General features: G+C 35.4%; 1 protein-coding gene across 1 annotated transcript in view; it reads left to right on the forward strand.

The window, feature by feature from the left end:
- TNKS (tankyrase) overlaps positions 1–23,821 on the forward strand; it is a 174,319-nt gene that overhangs the window by 85,327 nt on the left and 65,171 nt on the right. Inside the window, exons 4-7 of the mRNA XM_030832386.2 lie at positions 131–167; positions 927–1,002; positions 21,944–22,038; positions 23,519–23,585. Coding sequence (XP_030688246.2) covers positions 131–167; positions 927–1,002; positions 21,944–22,038; positions 23,519–23,585 — 275 coding nt within the window. The remainder of the gene's footprint in view (positions 1–130; positions 168–926; positions 1,003–21,943; positions 22,039–23,518; positions 23,586–23,821) is intronic.

The raw sequence follows: 23,821 nt of genomic DNA on the forward strand, positions 1-23,821 counted from the left end.
TCCATCACCCAGCGGGGTGTGGACTCTCTTTTTCTGTTCTTTTCTATTTAATTCTCTATTTGCTGCCTACTGCATTTCTTAATCTGTCTTCTGCCAAATGCTAACAGCATGATATTTTGCAATCATCTAGGTGAATACAAGAAAGACGAACTCCTAGAAGCTGCTAGGTAAGTGATTCCATTCATTTTAAGTGAGTATAATGCATTTAAGGGAGAAAAGGAGGAGGGCAGGTGGAGGACTATAAAAATTATAACATGTTATTGTCTTGCTTGGATTTTATACGATAATGCGGGTAAGACCTTATACTAAATCTTTGTATACTTTATTTTGCACGATTAATGTATTAAATGAGACTGTCTTTCAATATGGTGATGATTGTAAGGTTAATTTTATTTGGAACATTTCTTAAGGTAACTGCAAACCCGAGTTGCCGAGCTTTTCAAATGATATTCTTGGAGTATTTAAATACCTATATCTTTATTTTTCTCTGGAAATTTTTCTAGCCAAGCTTGAATGAGGGGCATGAAGTAAATGTTAAAATTCTCACCCATTTTCTTTTGTTCTTGTTCATTTATAATTTAATTGATTAGCTTTTTACAGCATTTTATATGTGTTTTTAACTCCAGTGTTTTAGATCACTTATCAGAGTAAAGTTTGTTTGTAATTAAGAAGGTGACTTTATGCAGATAAATAAAACAAGAATGTAGAAAGCTACCTTATCTATGATATACCACTGGATGATGATTAACAGGAATTATTAGGAATATATTGATTGAATTGAATAAAGCAAAAGAGATTCATTCAGAACCATATTAAAGAAATCAAAGCAAGCCCATATCATTTTCTACTCTCTTGTAAAAAATATCCATAAACATTCATAAGAAGCGCTATAATTTTATAGGAATTGACTTACTACCTTTTTGTAGGAGTGGTAATGAAGAAAAACTAATGGCTTTACTGACTCCTCTAAATGTGAATTGCCATGCAAGTGATGGGCGAAAGGTAAGTCATTTAAAATATAATATTCCCCTTCAGTGATTTCTTTTTGCTTTACAGTTAAAAATTTTAAAGTTGGCATATATATGTGTATATACATATATATATACACACACGTATATATACATACATATATATGGCTGTATTTTACTGGTACCTTTTAACTGTAAAATGAAATGCTGCTGTGACATGTTCATAGAGCTGGTGAAGCATGGATCTTAAGCCTTTTCTCTTAAATGTCAGACACTGAAAGTTATTTGTTAAATGGAACTGCAGCTTTTTTATCGATTAAAATTATAACAACTTATATTATTTTCTGTGTATGATAATGGAAATTAGAGATATTTGTTTACATCCTAATTACCCATCTTGGTTAGGATATAATTTTTATTTCTTTTTGGCAGAGGAAAATTTGTTTGCTAGGCAACCAACACTTTTTCCATTTAAAGCTGAGAAAATGCTAATGATTTTTTTAGATCTATTGTAACGGCCCTGCTTTTTTTTTTATTGGCTAAGTTTTCATCGTTATATATTGAAAGAAAGTATTAAAGCAGAGAAAAATATTCTGTATTAATATACAGTTGTCATAAATGTAAGGTAATATATAAAATATGCAGTGGTATCTTCATTATCTGCTTCATATTCTTGCTGAATAGAGACTGAAAATGTAATCCTTTATAGCCTTTGGTATCTGACCGCAAAGTTTTGCAGTGATTTGCCTTATAGATATGGAAAAACAAAACACTTTGTACTATAAAGTCTTTTTTAAAATGTCGGTTAATTTTTTAATGTTAAAGGATGGCTTTTATATTTTTAAAACCTAAAACATTTTTAAAGTTACACTGCAGATATTGAGGAATTTCTTGTACCTAATAATTAAAGAATTAATTCCTTTGGAATTATTTATATCGAAAATATACTATGGAAAGTATCAGGATGGATGGTACCCCTTAGAAATAATGAACTGTTTTGCTTTTAAAAACTCATTTTTCTCTGAGTGATAATTTTATAGATTAAAATTATTCAGCTTTCCTTTCACTTTTTTCCCTATACTAATGAAACACATATAATAGTGACATTGAATTGAATCCTTCCAAATATATGTTGTTATTGAAAATGGCTTGTATATTATTTCACATGGCCTAATGAATGTTTAGTTTCTCTGGATAATTTGGAGAGAGACTTGTACTTTCATGGTAGGTTAAATTATGTATATATAAAGCTATAAATTAGCAAAGATTTACTTGGTACTATTATTGACTTTTGGGAGATGTTTTTAAATGGTTACTGCTCATTTTCCCTTCAATTTTGAAGTTGCTTTGGGAGTTTTAACTTCCTTGAGTTACTTTGAGTTCCAGATTTTGTTTGGATCCTTTTAGTAGATAAAGCGACTTTTATCACTATGCGGAAAGAACCCTTCTTATCTGTAAATGCAGGTATATCTTTAGACAGAGCTCTTTTAGAGCCCAGCCTACTTCAGTTTTCCACAGCCATTTTAATATTCCAAAATTTATGTGAGATTACTATAACAGGAGTCAGTTTCCATCCCAGCCTCATTCTCCCATCCTTACCCTTATACCTTGACAGCCCCATTCCTAGCTCAGTAAATCAAAATAATTAAGGAGTGTGAACACTGATAATTAACAAATTACCTCTTCTCCTTGCTTCAGTCCCTACACAAATATGTAGAACTTCTTTATTTTTCCTTCTCCCCAAAGGAGGATACACTTCCTTTATTCCTGTAGCTGAAACTAACATATTCCTCATTCAAATTCCTATGGCTCCTTTTCTGTATTACTCTATGGCATTTACCGCAAAGTTCTTGAATTGTGGTTATTCATACGTATCTTTTTCTTCTACTTGGCTATTAGCTCTCTTTTGTACCGGACCAAGCTTGGCATTTTGCATGTAGCAGAAACTTAGGCTACGAATATGCTCCCAGATGAACATAATTTTATCCTTCGAGTGAAAAAAATCATCTGTGCTCTTTGCCAGTTAGAAAATTAACTCAGAAGTATATGAATGGGGAATTGTATATTTTCTGTTATTATATATTATTACTAGTATTATTTTATCAATTTATTTTTGAGTAATTGTACCACAAGGGAGAATTATATATTTTAATGTGTAGAACATTTTTAAGTACATGTCTCAAATATTACTATTATACTGAAGGTTTCACAACATATAAATAATGTAATAATTTTCCAAAATATGCTCCTATACTTTTTTAGATTATCAATTTTCTCAAATTAGATAGAAAAAGAAAATTAGACTTAAGCGTTTATTAGGTTTTGGTGCTATGCATATAACATAAAAAATCATTCAAAATTGTTCATCAGAATGCAAATAAAATTTCATGTTTAAAATTGAATAATGTTCATATTTAGATGTTACCCTTGTTTATGGCACAGAGCAATTCTTATTAGATATGCCAGTTGCAGTAAAGCCGTGAAGTGGTAGATATTGTGGGTGCTGATGGAGATTGGGAAAAGATTCTTTAGTTATGACAGTCTCTTTTGTTTTCTTGCTATTGATATCAAGAGGATGTGTAAGCAAATCTAGCTGCTGAATTACAAGTCAATCTTATATATTTAGTATTTTTCCAGGCCATTAGCATGTGTTTATCTAGAATTAGGAAGTCAGATTGTATATAAACAAGAGGATACAGGTACTTTACATGTATAATAAATTAGGTATATGAAGTTTTATTTCTTGAATTTGCATTTTAGAACACAGTGCAGAATTAAATTCATTTTTAGCAGGTATTTAAATGACTGTATCAATGCTTAACTGAATCCTTGCCTGTCACTGTTTTTACTACGATTCCTGGTTTGTAAATTTTAAAAGCCCATGGAAGTGTCAATTTTGTAATGTTTTTAGAAAAGCAGTGTTCCTTATACACTAACTAGTGGGTGGAGAAATTGCCTAGATATATGTGGGGGGTTTAGACGTCAGCATTCCTTTTGCAAGTGGTACGTGGGCTTGTACAGTGACAGTGTAAATTTAATAGTCTCTTAATTCTGTACTGTGACCTGATGGTTATCCCATTAGGTAATATCTCAGTGGTTAAAATTTTTATTTCCCACAGACATTTGTTTTTATAACCTGTAGAATCTGAAAATGGTGAAGTACCAATAAGGTTTTAAGTAACTTACGTGGTTATATTTTGCTTTTATTTGACATGTAAATCAAAGCAGAGCTTGACTGCTCTAGAAATTTCCAGGTGTTGTTGTTTTTCCTAAAAAGCAAAGGCAGAAACATTTTTTGTAATGTTTTGTTCTAAAATGCTACTTTCATACAATTACACACCTGTTCTAATGCTGGCCACTTTAGAAACATAGGGGCATAGATATAATTTATTGTTCTTCTGTCTCCTGCCCATTGTGATTAGGCATAGCATTCCATAGTTTCTTATTTTGAATTTCAGCGACCAGGTCCTTAAAACAGATTGCTTCCTTTCTGTAATTCCTGTATTTTCAAACTTAGATGTCTTGTCCTTTGATCTCTCTTTACAGCATGTTCTATCATGATCAGACATTCTGTTAGCAATTATCCGAATATTCTGGTCTTGTTTGCTATATAAATTTGAGATGGCGGTCGTCTCTTGTTTTGCAATATTAATTTTTATAAGGATACCTTTTTACAATGAATGAAAATAAGTATTTGAATACATCTCAGATTATTCCAACACTCAACCCTCTTCAGAGCTCTTTTAAGTCCCTTTCCTGGCTGCCTTTATCCCCTTCCAAAATAAATGTCCTAAATTTATGCCCTCCTTATAACAAGGAATAGGTTGGAGTTTGGCATTACTGTACATATTCCTAAATAGAAATAATATGTATCTTTGCATGCATTTACTATGCATACTATTGCTGTAATTGTATGTCACCAAATATTGAAAGTAACTAATGGTTGGTTGGAATTTTGTTTTTATTATAAAATATTCAATGTTATGGTAGTTTCTTTCTGCTCCTTTTGTTCATTCAGTCAGCACTCAATACATGCCATGTATAGGTCACTGTGCTAAGTGTCATGGGAGATAACTGTGTGTTTAATGGTATTGGTTCACAAGGAGCTCAAAATTGTTAGAATGATGAAGACATAATCCAGGACATTGAAGCCAGTGCCTAAAACAATATGATTCCTTTTGCTGTGATACAAAGTGTAGATTTAAGGTGAGATTTTTTTCTTGCTCTTTTATTTTTAAAACATTAGTATTTAGACATGTATGCTCTTCTGTAAGAAATCACAAATTTAGATGAAAGGCAACTGGAGGAGCATGATTTAAATTCAGAAAGATTAACTGAAGAGTTTCTCTAAATGTCAGATTTCTACTGTGTAAATGTTTGCTTCCATAAAATAGTTAATAATGAATAAGACTCTGGAAATGGAGAACAGTAAATTGTTTAAAAACTATTTTTTAATAGAGATCAATCAGAAATAAAGTAGAATTTAGTACCATCCCTTGTAGATACCATAGAAAACTATGTGATATAGTCAAAAGAGCAAATAGGCTTTGAGGCCAAACAGATGGATTCTGTTCTCTGCTCTTCCACTTTCTAAGTGTGTGACTATGGCTCTACAGTTTTCAGTGTATCCTTTACTAAATGGGGATAATGATACCCATTCCACAAGACATTTGAGAGGATTAAATGAAATAATGTGATAAATGTAGCACATAGCAGAACTTCAGAAACTTAGATCCCTACTCCTCTGCTACATTTTCTGCTTTTGAGCGTATTTAGAATGGACACATACATACTTCTGAGTACTTCTGCATCCCCCACTTCTCCACTTAAATTGTCTTTATTACCAAGCTCAGTCCCAGGTGGCATTTGGATAAAACGTAGGTTACCAGGTAATCTACAAAGCATACAATCGAATTAATTGTCTTGGAACTTGGTCTTTGTCTCCTCCCCACCCCACATCACATTTAATAAATTAAATTTGTTTATTTTTGCAGCTTATAAATTCAGAAGTGTGTTCATAAGATACATATACCCGTTTTTAAAGAATATATTTATTAAAAATTAATATCCAGCTGAAAATAATGCCACAACATTCATTTGAATTCCATAAAGCACATCCAGTGTAGCACAAAGAATATGTAGGATTAATGCAATGGTTTTTGCAATTTATACTTAAATTTTAGGGTTATGTGAATTTGTCATATTCTAATACAGTATTCTTGGTTAACACCTCCCTCCTTCAGTGTAAGTCTTCTCTAAATATTTTGCTGGAGCAGGATTTTAACAGTCCTCATATTGTTACTTTGACAACCCCTCGATGAACCGGGCCTCTCATTATTTATGCTCTTGTCTAGTCCCCTCCCACACAGACTGTGAACTAAGCCTGGGACTACTTTGATGAATAAAATGAAGTAGAAGTGATGCCATGCCAGGTTGAGGACTAGCCCTTGGAATTGGCCTGGTAGCTGCAGTTTCTTGCTTTTGGAATACTCTTTCTTGGATCCCAGCTGCCATGCCATGAGGAAGCACAAGCAGCTGTATGGAGAAGTTCATGTGGGGAAGAACTGAGGCCTCTAGCCAAAGACCCACCAAGCTTGGTTAAGGCTCTAGATGACTAACTCTCCACGTGTCCTAGACTTTTAGCCTCAGCTGAGTGTCCAGTCCAGCCTCCAGGTGACACCAGTCGTCCTAACACCTAGCTCATACCACATAGAGCAGAAGAGCCACCCAGGGTGGTTTGTTATGTAGTAATAGCTAACTGAAATACCCCTGCCATAAGAAAGTATTGAGTATAACTCAATGCATATTGTCTATTGGTCAAGAAAGTTTGCGTCATTTCTCAGGCAGATTACTGAAAATGGTTCTCTCACAGCTGCTTGGAAGAATAAGTGAAGATTTTTAAACAAATCACCAAACATATTTATTTCTTTTGATATGTTCAATTACTTTGTATTTATATCTTACAATTTAAGATTTTTTTTCCCTCAGAAAGCAAAAAATAATTTTATGCACATCTTTATGGGTCATGGCGTTGTAGGAAAAAGCAGGAAGTTGAAGCTAGAAGACCAAGTTTTAAGCTAAAATTATTACTAGCTATGTGATCATGGCAAGTTTTATTATATCTCTGAGTTCTCAGTCTTTTAGCCTAAAAAATGATGGCTTTGGGCCACATGAGCTCCAATTTACCTTTCAACTCTAACATTTTAAGATTGTTATGTATTTTGTTACTTATTTTTCATCAGAGTAAGTAATACAGACTTGGATTATGTAAGAGTCGGCAGATAAAACACTCCTGGTATCTGGAATAAAGTTTATATACAGCCTTTTTCCCCTTTAAGAAAGTGTTAGCATTACCTGAGGGCCCATGCGTGGCTCCCTGTGGCCTTTAGTGGCCTTTATCATCCTTCTCTGTTCTTGCCACATCTTGGTAGATAAAATGTCAGACCATTTTTTAGTGTCCAACTTTTCTGGCTCATAGTTTAGATGTTACTTGGGATTATAAGAAGGTCAAAATGCAGTAAGTGTGCATTAGGGAACTCTTCAAGTACTTTAAGTTTAATTATATATCTAATCAAATCACTTCTTTAAAGTACATCTTGCTGAACAGTGCATGTCTTAACGGTAATGCAGAAATCCCTTGGAGCAAGTTTTCTTGCCTGCTTACGTTGGGATATAGTGTATAAAATCTTTATGCATGTGTATATTCATTGTGTAACAATAAGGCCTGAAAATGTCTTTTTTATTTTTCATTAGGGGATCACTACTACTAAAACAGTCTCTATTTTGTCGAGCATGACATGTCTCCTGGTGAGGGTAATTAGTACCCATGCCAACTATGTTCTGTTTTTCTCTTTGAGAAAAGAGTTTTTAGTAGGAAGGGACCTGTGTTAAAAAGCAGGTCGTAAAACTTAGGAATTCAGTCAAGCTCAGCTTAGCCACCCTCCTCAACTTCGGTTTCTCCTATACTCATATCCAAAAACCACAAGTTTCCTGCACTTTTCAATATTAGACTAGTTGAGGGATAAAAAAGGAGCGAGTACTAAATCATTTTGCTGGGAACATGATTCATTATTAAAATTTGATTTAGAAGCCAAATTACAAAAGTGATATTTCAGTATATCCTTTTAAAATTGTAAGCATCTAAGTTTAAAGTGCTTCTTCTGACTCTCCAAGTATACCAGACTTTATAGGGTAGGTTAGATTACAGCTGCAGCAGTAGCTTGAAAAACATCCATCCGGCAGAGTGGCAAGGGAATAGGAGGTCAGGTAGAAACACAGAAGGTCACTTTATGCTATTGTTGATATCCTAGTTCTTCAGTGAGTGGAATTGTGTTATTTACATATAGTTATTTATTAATTATTACATAATAAAGGTATTTTAAAATAGCCCTCTAGGGCTTCCCTGGTGGCGCAGTGCTTGAGAGTCCGCCTGCCGATGCAGGGGTCACGTGTTCGTGCCCCGGTCCGGGAAGATCCCACATGCCGCAGAGTGGCTAGGCCCGTGAGCCATGGCCGCTGAGCCTGCGCGTCTGGAGCCTGTGCTCCGCAACAGGAGAGGGCACAGCAGTGAGAGGCCCGCTCACCGCAAAAAAAAAAAAAAAAAAAAAAAATAGGCCTCTAATGATTATGATTTGATTATGGTCTCTCTGGCTTAAACTGTTTAGTTAATGTCAGTTGACAGTAGATTATTCCGCAAAAAGTTTTTAAATCCTTTTAGTAAAGGGTGAACCTTAGTATGTGAAAAAGGCTTGCTTAGTTACAAAAAGAAGTCTGATGTCAGAAACTCTTCTGGCCTAAGGAAAGGCAGCAAAAAGTGGAGAGTTCATTATGGATTTGAGAACTCTGATATTATCTGTAGCTTTGAATTGGTATTATTAGAAACAGTTGTTTGGCCATAATGTGAAAACAATATAAACAATTAATTTCTTAATTCATTGTGTACCAGTTACCTGGTATCTCAGTTAGCTCGGGCTGCCATACCATACTGGGTTCCTGGCTTGTGGAGGGCTGCCTTTTTGCTGAGAGAGAAAGAGAGCTCTTGGCTCTCTCTTCTTTGTAAGGGGCACTAATCCCATTATGAGGGCTTCTACCCTCATGACCTCATCTAGCCCTAATTACCTCCTGAAGGCCCTGTCTCCAAATCCCATCACGTTGAGGGTCAGGTCTTCAACATGTAAACTGGAAGGGCGGACACACTCACCTGGTTATTTTTGTATGCTACTTTTTTTTTCTTTTTTAAAGAAGTATAATAATTGTTCAGGAAATCTCCCCTCCCCCACCTCTGAAGCATATTCATCCATTCTCTCACTTGCTTAATTAATTTAGAATTATAAAAGGAAATTTCTAAAAGTATCAAGAATCTTAATATCCTTTTTAAAAGAAGGCTATTTTCAGTGACTAATAAGAAAATGTCTTTCTCTGCTAAGAATGGCATCAATAGTAAAACTTTAAAAACACTATAAATACCGTGCATAATTATTTGAAATACATATTGGGTAGTCAAATTAGTAAATTTGGAAATAGACTAAATATAAAATACTTCATATGTTGATTTTCCTTTTGTAAAGATGCTTTAATTTTTCAGTAGTAACATGGTAATACCCTACTCTGAATACCATAAAAATTCCCCTAAAGTAATCTCCTAGTGTCTGAGAGGGTTCAGTACCCATTAGAATTGGGTAAGGAGGCTTCCGCAGGGAATAGAGCTAGAGACCTCTGCTCCTGGCCGCCTTTGGCTGCTGAATTCACATGTGCAAACTCAGAAATGTCAGGACTCGATCACTGAAGGAACTTTGAGGTAACAGCATGTCTCCCAAGCCCTAGAGCTCTGAAGCACACTACAATCAGATAACAGAATTTCTCATTCTCTAGTTTATACGGTTAAAATGACTGTCCAAGGATCTAAGGTGGAATGATTTCCCCATAAATAATCTTTAAATGACAATTGGTAGACTTGTTTCCTTGTACTTCCAGAATAAGTCATCTATCTGTTGAACGTTAGTTAGAATCTTTGATGTTTAGATTTGAAAACTTAAGATTGTAAATATTAATTATAAAAAGGAATTCATGTGAGGTTTGAGTAGTGTGAAAACTTTTCTTTGAAAAGTATAAGACATCAGGTTACTGTCAGACCAAGAAATGTGATGTCCATAAAGTCTGCCAGCTGTTTCTCATTAAGCAATGCAAAATTAATGTTGCACCTTCTGAAAGTGCTAAGCATTCTTTTTTCTTTCCCATATAAACCCTATGAGAGGACACTAGAAACTCATTTTCATGCATACATTTCAATTCTTCAGCTGATTCTGAGGCTGAAAAAGAGAAACACAAATTTCTGGCTGTTGAAGAATCCCCTTGGAGTTTCCACAATGATAATGTTGAGTTAAAATTTAATTAAGTTGGCATTCAGAGCTTTACCCTCACAAAATTACCCTGTGGATTACCCGCTCTTTATTGTCTGTTCATTTCCTTTCCCCTATCCTTCTCTTCCCCATACATAAGACTTAAAGTAAGGATAGTCCTTTATAGACTCATTTTAAAAAATAAACTTTTACTATATAAGGCAATTGAAGTACAGAAATTTTGTTTTATGAGAAATTTCATAAATTCTACAAATTTTCAAATGCCTTAGGTTCCTTCCTAAAGATGACTACATATGTTACTTTGGAAAAGCATACTCTTTGAGACTAAAATATCAATCATTATTCTACCTCACAGAACTTTATTTGGAAGAGGACTTAAATGCCAACTAGTCCAACCTCCCAGTGCAATGCTGGAAGCTTTACTGTAATGCTGACAGGTTGTCATCTGGCTCTGCTTGAATGCATAGCCAGACCATATCTGGATTTAGCACCAAACTTAGGGTTTCACAATTTAAGGAGGGATGGTGACCAGGAAGGTAGTCAAGAAATTATTCTGGAAGAAGCAGTTGAATCAATTGGAGGGATTTAGTTCAAGAAAAGACCAAATGACTGTTAGAGATACATAGAAAAATCCAGCACTAGGAAAGAAGCAGGTAAATTTTCTTCTCCAGTTTCAATATTCTGTTATTCCTCCATGTCCCCTGATGCTTATTATTATTATTATTATTATTTGCGGTATGCGGGCCTCTCACTATTGTGGCCTCTGCCGTTGCGGAGCACAGGCTCCGGACTCTCAGGCTCAGCGGCCATGGCTCACGGGCCCAGCCGCTCTGTGGCATGTGGGATCCTCCCGGACCGGGGCACGAACCCGTGTTCCCTGCATTGGCAGGCGGACTCTCAACCACTGCGCCACCAGGGAAGCCCTATTTTATTTTATTTTTTGGCTGCGTTGGGTCTCTGTTGCTGCTCCTGGGCTTCCTCTAGTTGCGGCAAGCAGGGACTACTCTTCGTTGCAATGCGCGGGCTTCTCATTGTGGTGGCTTCTCTTTGTTGTGGAGCACGGGCTCTAGGCGCGCAGGCTTCAGTAGTTGTGGCACACAGGCTTAGTTGCTCTGCGGCATGTAGAATCTTACCGGACCAGGGCTTGAACCTGTGTCCCCTGCATTGGCAGGCAGATTCTTAACCACTGCACTACCATGGAAGTCCTCATGCTTATTATTTTAAATAACTTCTTTTGTTAAGAAGTCCTACATTTCTAGGGAACCCTCCTACACTGTTGGTGAAAATGTAAGTTGGTGCAGCCACTATGGAGAACAGTATGGTTTCTTAAAAAACTAAAAATAGAGTTAACATATGATCCAGTATTCCCACACCTGGGCATATATCCAGAAAAGATGAAAACTTTAAGTCGAAAAGATACATACACCCCAATGTTCATAGCAGCACTATTTACAATAGCCAGGACATGGAAGCAACCTAAATGACCATCAACAGATAGATGAATGGATAAAGAAGATACATACATACAGTGGAATATTACTCAGCCATAAAAATGGATGAAATAATGCTATTTGCAGCAACATGGATGGACCTAGAGTGAAGTAAGACAGAGAAAGACAAATATCATATGATACAAATTGTATGTGGAATCTAAAATGAACTTAATTACAAAACAGAAATAGACTTACAGACATAGAAAACAAACTATGGTTACCAAAGTGAAGAGGCAGGGGAGGTATAAATTAGGAATTTGGGATTAACAGTACTATATATAAAATAGATAAACAACAAGGACCTAGTGTATAGCACAGGGAACTATATTCAATATCTTGTAATAACCTATAATGGAAAAGAATCTGAAAAAGGATATATATGTGAATCACCTTGCTGTATGCCTGAAATTAACACAACAATGTAAATCAACTATACTTCAAATTAAAAAAAAAAAAAGTCCTACCTTTCTGGGGCATTCATCCAACAGTATGGTCACACTCTCAGTATTGATAGGGTTTGATCTGAGTGCTGAGTTGAGTCAGAACTACCAAAGTAATCCCTGCCTACCAAGAGTAATTCTTCCTGCCTCTCAGCCATACTGATCCATTTCTGAACATACTATCTAGAACCTGAGTGCCCAGCCAAAGGAAAGGAAGGAAGGCAGAATGAGAGTTCTGAAGTCAGACTTACCTGCATATGATCTCTGACTGTGCTATTAACTTGCTGTATTAACCCCCCTGTTTCTCAGTTTCCTCATTTGTTATATGGAGGTAATAATAGTTTCTAGTTCTGGTAGTAGTTGTGTAAAGTAAACAAGTTAATACATAGAAAGTACACAGTAGATTTTAGCTGTTATTTCAATAAAATACTTGGTATTTTCAAAATGTTTTTATATGTTTTATTTCATTTTAGCCAGAAAATAACACTGTGAGGAAGCCAGTACTATTGTTACCCAACTCCCTCCCATTACAGAGATAGTGACTTCAAAACATTAATACGTTAAACACTGTTAGGTTGTAGGAGTAATATGTCTATTTATGAAACTAGTCCTGATTTAATCTGCTGTGATGGGACCGTATCTATTATTAGGTGTATTTAGCTCTAGGCACTGTGCTTTAGAGAACTGTTGACCAAGAATCCCAGGACCAGAAAAAAAGACTCTTAATGGGAAAGAAGTCATTATTATTAGAGGATCTAGTAAAGTGTATTCTGTAGAAGAGACAAGTTAAAGGAGATATAGTTTGGGGGGAAGGTGTGAATAAAGTATCTTTTTAAAATTTTATTTCTACTTTGGTTCATCAATTTTCATTCTCCAGATAGTTTCTCTTTTAAATTATTATTAGAATAGCCCAAGAGTTGAGAAACTTCAAGGAGACTGTCTAATCTTTATTATGGTACTACTTAAAATACCTCTTCAGAAGACAGGCATCAGTGATGAGATATATTTATTTCCATGGACTCATGCCCATATTGATTCTCTAGCTTTTAATTTGGCTTGATTCTGATTTAAGTATCACTGTCTCAAAGAACTTCTTAGCTGTACCTCACAAGCCGATTAATCATGTCTCTGTGCCTAAAAGAAATTTAATAAGCTCTGATTATGCAGTTATTATATCTTCCTGGGAGTTTTGTATTAAAGGCTGATACAGTATTTTATTTGTAGAAGGGGAACACTGATCTATATTAACCAAATGATAAGTTTGAATGAGATGTGTTTTGTTAAGATAACCAGAGCAGAGCTGGAACATTTGTAAATGTCCATTTATAAGGTGATGGTTAAATAATTACGATGCAGCTACACGATGGAAATACTATCCAGAGAATAAGATAGACCTCTATGTGCTAATATTTTAAGAGAAGAAAAGCAAATTGCAGAAGGAGAGTTGTCAGTATTGTAGAAAAAGAAAGAAAGGAGGGACAAAGACTGTCGTAGATTTGGTGAAACATAACGGCCCAATAACCAAATGTATTCTTCCTGACATCCGGCAAATGAACTTTTAAAAGTTTTTGAGACAGACAGGAAATTTGAATACTGACATGGGCATTAGATGATACCAAAGATTTACCACTATTTTATTAGATGTAATAATATCGGGGTTTTTTAAGAAATTGCCCATAATTTTTAGAGGCACCTACAGAAGTATGTAGTGTCTTGAATTTGCTCCAGAATACTTCAGTGGGGAAAATAAAAGAGATAACAGAAGCCAGTGTAACAAAGTCTTAATAATAAGTGATTGTTGAATCTGGGTGATGAGTACATGGATGTTCAGGTGAACACTGAAAGATCTGAGCAGATGATAAAGTTTTATGATTCTTCTCCTGATTTGGTAAAGTAGTAAGTCTTGCCTTATTCTGAATGCATGTGTGCCCTTGCAGGTGGGCACACACACACAGACACACACGCTACTTTCTGACTTGGGACAGCTCCGGAAACCAAGAAACTCATTCAGCATTAAGCCTAGCTAGAGTAGGGTGATCAACCATCCCAGTTTTCCTGGGATGCGTGGCTTTCCTGAGACTAAGAATGTCTCGGGCAAACCAGGATGAATTGGTTACCCTAATCTGAAAAATTCAGGAGGATTTGATCTAGGTCAAAGTGGAAATCTTAAAGAAAACCTCAGTACACTACACATCATGCAGTTAGGCAGCTCTCTGATGACTTACATCCTGGCTTCTCAGTTGTGGTTTTGTTCTTTCCTAGGGAACGCTTCAAACATCACACAGGCCTGTGTTGAAATGTGGTGTAAATCTTTCACACAAATTCAAAATCAAATTCACCAAGCTGGATTATTCATATCCCCTGTTCTCTTTTATTAACGTAAATCAAAAGCTAACCATAACTTTCATTTCTTTTTTTACTAGTATGAGGCACTGTGTTAAGCCTTCTAACGTAAAATTAAGATATGCTGTTCATTCTCAATGAGCTCACAGTGGATTAGAGGAGACAGACACATAGGTATTTAACTATATGATTTCATGACAAGTGTTACAGTAAAAGATTGTGGCAAATAGTTTTAAGACTGTCTTTGGCAATCTTTTTAGTGACCACTTTTTGTTGCAAAAGTAGTGTCCAAAGACAGAATAAGAGGAAAGGAGATATTTATCTGGAGTACTGGTATTTTGGAATCTCATTTTAAAATCTTGTTTAAGGATTGCCGCAAATTTTGTACAGGCAGACCTCGTTTTACGCTTCGCTTTAGTGTACTTCTCAGACACTGTGTTTTTACAGATGGAAGATTTGTGGCAACTCTGCGTTGAGCAAGTTTATTGGCGCCATTTTTCCAGCAGCATTTGCTCACTTCATGTTTCTGTGTCACATTTTGGTGATTCTCACAATATTTCAAACTTTTTCATTACTCTATTTGTTATGGTGATCAGTGGTCTTTGATGTTACTACTACGACTTGCTGAAGGCTCAGATGATGGTTAGCATTTTAATGATGTATTTTTTAACTAAGATATGTACATTTTTTTAGACATAACACTATTACACACTTAACAGACTACAGCATAGTGTAAATATAACTTTTGTATGCACTGGGAAACCAAAAAATTTGTGACTCACTTTATTGTGATATTCACTTTATTGCAGTGGTCTGGAACAAAACCCACAATATTTCTGAGGTATGCCTGTACTTTATAAAAATAGAACAATAATAATAGTCTTAAGAAATTAAGAATTTTTATAATATTTTATGTTTCTTAGATGAGAAGTGCTGTAAAGATTGGGATATTCTGTCTCTGTGTTAACTTCAAAAGCTTTCTCAGTACTAACAAACTGAGGAACCTTTCCCCAGTACCCAGCAGTCATTTGTGAGATAGCCATGTGTGTTTTGTGTTAAATGCTAAAATTCCCTTAGGATTGAATATGTAACAATACATTTAAATCTTGAGACGTAGTTTTCATGATTTCTTTGCTCAGTAGGAAAAAAATATTTGGAAATTAAATTTTGATATTCTAGGCACATAATAAAATATAGGTCTTCCAAAGGTGATGGCTGCATTGTGTATCTATAGGATTTTCTTGCTTTGATATTTAATCCTTAGGAATACTTTGTCTTCCATTGTTCGGATTTGTTAAGGAGTCATGTGTGAAATTAAATTTAAGTGGGAAAATATTTTGTTATTTGTAGGCCTTTAGTTTTTTTAGCAAATTAATAATTGTGGCAGTTGAGCTGTTTGGAGTGAACCAGAGTGAACGATGAGGTCAGAAAGTTGGCGGTAATACTGAGAGATTGTCTGTGGCCTTCTAGATCATTATAAAGACTTCAGCTTTACTTAGAGTGAGATGAAGAGCCATTGGAAGATTTTGAGCTGAGGACCGGAGCATCTAACATTTTAACAGGATCACTCTGCTGCTCTGTTTCGTAGGCTCTCAGAGAATTATGCTGGAAGCAAGGAGGCTGTTACAACCAATCAGCTGAGAGAGGATGGTGCTTAGACCAGGATAGTGACAGTAGATGTGGTGAGAAGTGATGGGATTCTCAAGAGACTTTGGAGATAAAGCCAACAGAAATAGTCTGATGCAGTGAGCATAGTGTGTGAGAGAAAGATGACAATCAAGAAAGACTATCAAAGTTTTTGACCTGAGTAACTAAAAGGATGGAGTTGCCATTAACAGCAATAGGAAATTCTGCAGAGTAGCTTTTGGAGGGAATACTAAGAGCTCAGTTTGGGACATGATAAGCATGCAGTGTCTCCTGTATATCCGTAAGGTGATGTCAAGTAGGACGTTAGATTATGAGAGTTTGGAGTTCAGCAAAGAAGACTGAACTGGAGATAGAACTGAGGAGTTGTCAGCATATAAATGTTTAGAGCCCCAAGACTGCATGAGATCACCAAAAGAGTGGGTGTAGATAATGAGGAAAAGAGATCTAAGGACACAGTCCTGGAGTTCTCCAATGTCAAGAAAGTGAGGAGCAACCAGAAAAGAAGTGTGGGTACCTAGGTGTCCTAGGTTTCCAAGGGGAAAACATTTCAAGAAGGAAGAAGTGCTCAGCTATGTCAGATGATGCTGATAGGTAAAGTAAGATGAGGACTGATAAATGACCGTTAAGAAATAACTTCTAAGATACTTAATAAGGTGATAATAAGTAATAACCACCATTTGTTGAGCTTTTTCTATGTGATACTGTATTAGGTGCTTTATATAGTTATCTATAATGCATGAAATAGCCTTATATGGTAGGAATTATAATTCTCATTTTACAGATATTAGAAACCAAGGCTCAGAGACATTAAGAAGTTAGTCCAAAGCCATATACCTTGTAAATTTTGCAGAGGAGGAATGCAAACCCAAGGCTTAAAAGCCTCTACTCACTTCCTTATATTGTGGTGCCTGCACTTCTGTTAAAGTTGCATCCACAGTTTTATAACAGGTTGTCAGTTGTTCCTATTTTAACTATGCATGTATGTGTAGGATAAGTTAATGCATTATTGTATGCTGCAAATCTATATCATAAAAAGCAAAGATAAATGTATATATATAAGTTTATTGTTTCCTATGGCCTGATTCCAAGGAGAAAACTTTGAATTATGAGATTTATTTAAGTAAGGATTCTTTTTTCTGTAAACATTTTACAATATGAAAATATTAGTAATAACATTTCTCTTACAGCAGAATAATATTAAGATGGGTTTTTGATAGAGTTTTTATATTTGCAGTTGTTTCATACTTTATCACCCTACATGTTTTTTTATTTTATTCTTTTTTTTTTTTTTTTTAAAGAAGATGTTGTGGGTAGGAGTTTATTTATTTATTTTTGCTGTGTTGGGTCTTCGTTTCTGTGCGAGGGCTTTCTCTAGTTGTGGCAAGCGGGGGCCACTCTTCATTGCGGTGCGCTGGCCTCTCGCTATCGCAGCCTCTCTTGTTGCGGAGCACAGGCTCCAGACGCGCAGGCTCAGTAGTTGTGGCTCACGGGCCTAGTTGCTCCACGGTACGTGGGATCTTCCCAGACCAGGGCTTGAACCCGTGTCCCCTGCAGTAGCAGGCAGATTCTCAACCACTGCGCCACCAGGGAAACCCCCTATTTTATTCTTTTTATCGCTCTACATGTTTGACTTTTAAAGTATTCCCAACAAAAAATCTGTTTTAAGAATAAAGATGAGGTGTGTAAACTGACAGTGACTGCTGTCTTGTGCACAGTGATGCCTTAAATGTTTGATTCTTGTGTTTGCTAGTTTACAGCCAACACAAAATTATCGAGTAACATGTGTGAGTATTTTACAAATGGGCCTGCTTTCCTTTTTTTTCCAAAGCAAAATTACACTCTGTTAATTATCCTAGCATTTAGAAAATTACTCTTATCGTTGCTATGCCATTTGGTAGTTGAGGTATAAAGTTGGCACTATGTGGTAACCATTCACTAGATCACATGATTTTAATTGCTTTGCATCAGAAGATAGCATTTAGTATATAATGTTTAGTGATAAATTTTTTTTTGGAGGAAAAACTCCTGGACTCTTAGTAGTATAAGCTTGTTCAAATCATTGTTTGTTCTCAATTTGTACTTTTTCTTTTTGCTTTATACCATTTCCTCAAATTTATTGCAGGCATTTCACAGATTTTTATGTGCCTTCCAATGATACTATTTAGTTTGCACAGTTAGCATCCACATTGGAATGACTCCTCAGAAAGTTTCATCCTGCTTGTTCTGTACTCACTCTCCCTGTGAGTTCATCCACTCCCATAGCTCAACTACCTCTACTTAGATGCTGCTACCATTTTGCTAACTGACACTGTCATTATCTCCCTCCTAGATTAGTCCTGCAGGCTTCTATTCAGGTCTTCCTGTTGTTAGATTTGCCCTCCCTCTCCAGTTTATTCTCTACTGAGTAACCAGAGTGATCTTTCCAAAACTCCATTCTTAGTCCCATTACCACTAGGGTATCGTATAGGCACTCAAACACAATAAACCCAAACCTCACATTCTCTCCCTTTGGGTTCCCTTTCCTTCGCTTCCCTTCCCTTCCCTTCTCTTCTTCTCTCTCTCCCTCCCTCCCTTCTTCTTTTCCTTCCTCTATCACTGACATTTCCAAACTGGAAGCTGCTATATCCCTTACTACTTATTATCAATTATCAGATTCTAGCAATTCTCCTTCCTAATAGTTTTTGACACTCACTCCTCAACTTCATTTTTTAACAACTGCTCTTTTTCAGGCCTTCTATCACTTTCTACTATTTCAATTACAGAGCCTTCTAGTTTATTTGAGTTATATAAGTTTTAAAATTATACAGATTAAAAATTATATTACCATTTTCAAAGCATTATAGATAATTTTTAGTCTCATAATGATTTTTTAAAATCCAGAAACTAGATATAATTTTTTGATTTGGCCTTCTATATGAACAATTAGTGTGTGTGTATATGTATTCATTCATTTAGGGACTTAGTTTATTTTCAAGAATAAGAAATAAATACTATTATTGACCCAACTATATACAAATAAAATTTTGTAAGAGATACTTAATATGAAAAAAGAAAATCTTTTTGTGCATCAGCAATGAAATTGTCACCTTTTCATTATAATATTAAATGTCAGCTATGTCCTTTGAGAGCTTACTGACACATTGACCATTCATCCAAAGCAGTTACTATCTCTTGAGGAAGCTTCCCAACTGCAGTTTAAAGTCAAATTCAGCCCTGAAAGTGGGCCAGGAAGGAGTGACAGGAACTAGATTTACCTTCCTTCCTGAAACAATTAAAAAAAAAAAACTGGATAAAATATATGAAACTGGTTTTCAGAAGTTGAACATCAGGCAGTACATAGTAGTGATCCTTGAGTGATAGGAATCAAATAAGGTGAGTTCTGTGATTGCTCCAGGTTGCTGCCTAGAAAGAATTTCCAGGCCTTGATGCAGGGAGGGAAAATCCAGGAGGCACCCAGTGGTTTCCCTGACTTGAGAAGATGGAATTAGAAGATTGAGGAGACCAAGGTGGCAAGAGTTAGCAAGGTGGAGGACCAGGGAAGGGAGAGCTGCACAGAGAAGAGAGCTCCAGAGAGCTGCAAAGGATCCCCTTACTATCTTCAGCTGAGTACTGATTGATACAGATATGAGGAAACTACCTGAGGCTGATAAAGGAACCGCCCAAAAGGATTAGAGGTAACAATCCTAGCAACTCACAGAGACTTTAATCATTTCTGTTGCCATCAGCCAGAAGGGACAAACCTCATAATTCATTAGATATCATAGAGTACTCAAAAGGGTAATGCTTCAGTAGAAGGGGAAAATTAGTCCTAGAACAAAGGCTGCTCTGGTCCTGCTTACAAAGCTTAAACACAAGCTTTGAAAACAACCTAACATCTGTACAATTGGAGTCCCCAAAAGAGAGAATGGTAAGAGAGAGGGCAGAAAAAATATTTGAGGAAATAATAGCTGAAAGTTTTACAAATTTGATGAAAACTGTAAATAATAGATCGAAGAAGCTCAGCCAGCCCCAAGCACACACATACACCAAAAAAAGAAGGAAAAAAAAAAAAAACTGTACCAAGGTACAGCACAAGTCAAATTTCTTAAAGTCTGTGATAAAGAGAAATTATGAATGTATCCAGAACAAAAATCACATGTACATAGGAGTAAGGATAGCATGTAGGCAGATTTCTAGTCTGAAACAATGCAAGCCAGAAGATAGTGAAACAACATCTTTAAAATGTTAAAGGATGGGGAAAATAAGCCCTGAAAATAATTTGGTAGTCCCTAGAGGTATCATTTACAGTAACATTTGACAGGTGTCTGAAGGCAGAAACTTGGATGGGCTGCTTGTTTGATGATTCAGAAATTTTAGTCATCTGTTTTTATATGGCATTTTACATTTTAAAGGTATGTGGGTATATGTGGGAGAAAACTTTTCATGCACTTTTGAAATAGCTAGGATGGGTGGTTTTATCTCCATTTTACATGTGAGGAAGCTGAGCTATGTAGGTAATATAACTTTCAGAGTTCCACAAGTCCAGGACTGTGATCATGTTTCCTGACTTCCTATTCAGGACTCTTTTCCAAACTATCTGACCTCATTATTAGCTGTGTATTGCTCAAAAATAGTTCCTAAACTTAGAGACTGTCAGAACATATAAAATGTATGGAGTGCCTTGAAAGCAGTAATAGATAGCACAGTATTAAGTAATTCTATTGTATCAAAACATGTGAAGAAAATAAATTGAAAATCTTATTAAATCCCAAGGCCCAAAATAGAAGACATGAGACATGGTAGTACATTAAAGTATATTAGACCCTGTGTAAAAAGCCATTACAGTACTGAAACTTTAAATAAATGAGCAGAGATGGGAAAATTGCTATGGTTGCAGAGAAACTTTTAATTAAAGTAATGTTATTTCTGATTTTTTTTAAAAGGTGAGGACACGTTTGATTATTTTAATTATCATATTATATGTGAGCAGAGCACCTTTTAATAACTTGGTTCAAATTAAAATGTGGCAGAAATTAGTTGGGAAGAAACTTTATTTTCCTCCTGTATTTATACTGCATATGCAGTACATAAAATAGAAGAATTATATACTATCTTGGCATATTTCATCGTATCCAAGATAGGAAATTAATTCTGACCCATTACTAGCAACCTAATGGAATGAATACGGTCCATTGTCTTTTTTGTTTCCACTAGAATTTCTTCAAATATTCTTCAGAGATGATTTTCAGCTTTTCCTATTAAAGAGAAATTTTGACAGCTAGCTCTTTATGATAGAATTGGGATTGAAAAGTTAGAATTTGAAAGGTGGACAGGATGCAAGTAACATAAAGAAGAATGTTTCCAATTATGAGCAATATGAGCCCCGACATGTCTTCCCAGAACAGTAGGAATGGTCCATGATGGAAAGAAATTAAGAAATAATGTGGAATAGGTAGGGTAGGGCTTGATAACTGAAGACCTTGGAAAACCAGTAGGAGAAGTAGGTGAATGGCACTGAAGTTAGAATTTACTCCTGAGATGAGTGAATTGTCTCTCATCCAGTTAGGAAATAGGAATTTTTGGCACTTCACCTCAGTATTTTCTGTGTATGTTAACACTCATTGTCTTTAAATAAATAAATACAGATTAGATGCCAAAGCAACAATTATTTACCTGAAGAGGGGGATACATTTTTCTTTCTCTTTTCTATCTAGTCAACTCCTTTACATCTAGCAGCGGGCTACAACCGAGTTCGGATCGTTCAGCTTCTTCTCCAGCATGGTGCTGACGTGCATGCAAAAGACAAAGGGTACGTGTATCAGCGTATTTCCTGTAGTGGTTTCATTCATGGATATTTACTCTTTGTTTTCAACATCTGATACACTAAAGTTTTTGAGCACTAGACAAAGTCTTATATCCCATTGCCTTACAGCTTGTGTAGCATTTTAAGAATGTTCACGGTGATTTGACTTCATTTTCATGTTCCTACTAATTAAGGATTCTTCTCATAACAATTTCCTAAATTAGTTTAATTTTACTGTATTCTATTATTTGAAGTTAAAATTTGTTTCTCTCAATTGCAATTACTATTTTTCAACTCTTAAGTTACACTGTAGAAAGATAGATAAATAAAAAATTCTGATAATCCAGTAACATAACTATCCTATTTATCAGGTATGAAAGGACCATCTCTTACTAATAAACTAAAATCATAAGTATACGTAAGTATACAATATTCTGATTTTATCCTGATGAAATCTTGCCCATCTAAACTGAGAAAACCTAAAAGGTCCTTATGAAGGTTGATATGGGAGAGAGATATCTGGGAACCAAGAAAGCAGTATATCATTTATTTTATGAATAGGTGCATTTTGGAAACCTTTGTACCACTTTCCTAGCTAACCTCCAGGGACATGTGAATTGGGTCTGCTAGCCTATGTGATGGGCTAACATTTCTCATTTATGCCACTTTAATATCTAAAAGATAATTGACCTGACTGCCCAGATGAAGTAGTGTTCATATTACACTGATGAGCAGCATAAAGAAAAGAAGCCCTGGAGCAGGCTTTTGTTCACTTTGCCCCTCTCCATGTCAGGAAACACAGACAAGAAGAAAGAGCTCAGTACTTGAGACAGTTCTCAGAAGAGGAGTCCATCATTTAAAATCTGCTTTTTTTGGTGCTCTTTCTCTCTTGCCTGCGCCAGGTTCTGTGCCACATGTGAATGGTGTTCCCATAGTATAGGGGCACAAATGCCTGATGCTCTTGTAAATCTCTTTTCCTTTGTGCATGTCTGAAAGCAGATGGTGTACAATAGGTGAGTCCTCAAGATAAGTACACCACAAAAAAGAGGGTCTTTGACTCATGCAGAATGATAACTCGGATATGCAAATTGTAATAGTTTGGATATTGAATTCTTATGCTGGAAATTACCATGAAAGTGAAATAAAATGGTAGGAATATTTCAATTCACTATCAGTTAACATGTATTTTCTATATACACTTACTATATAAAGCATGCGATTTTCAATTAGTACATGCACTTCTTCCTTTTACCAAAATGCTTTTCTAATTGGTGCTTTTATCATTATATTTAATGACATACATAAAACAAGATAAATACAAAAGGTTGAGCATTAGTTATGCTTTGTATTCTCTTATTTAATACTTTAAAATATTTTAAATATAATTGTACTAGGATTTATTAGATTTTGTTTCTTAGCACTTCTTGGATAAATAACTCTAAGTTCTTTGAAATGTCAGTATTTTAATTGGCCTTTTTCCATTTAGTGGACTTGTTCCTCTCCATAATGCATGTTCATATGGGCATTACGAAGTCACAGAACTGCTACTAAAGGTAAGAGAAATTAAAAATATTGAATATTATTTGCTTTTTTTTTTAACTCATCATGAGCTTTCATGCGGGTTTTTTGCCAAGATTTTTAAGATAATAAAATTGTTTTTTTTTTAAGGTTCACCATTGCCTTAAAATTTTTTAATTATTCAGCTTATTTTAAACTATTTTTTTAAAGCTGAAATTAAAGAAATTAAAACAATTGTTGACATTTCAGAGTTATAACTGAAATTTACAGT

Source organism: Globicephala melas, chromosome 21, assembly GCF_963455315.2.
Source record: "Globicephala melas chromosome 21, mGloMel1.2, whole genome shotgun sequence".
Lineage (NCBI taxonomy): Eukaryota > Metazoa > Chordata > Mammalia > Artiodactyla > Delphinidae > Globicephala > Globicephala melas.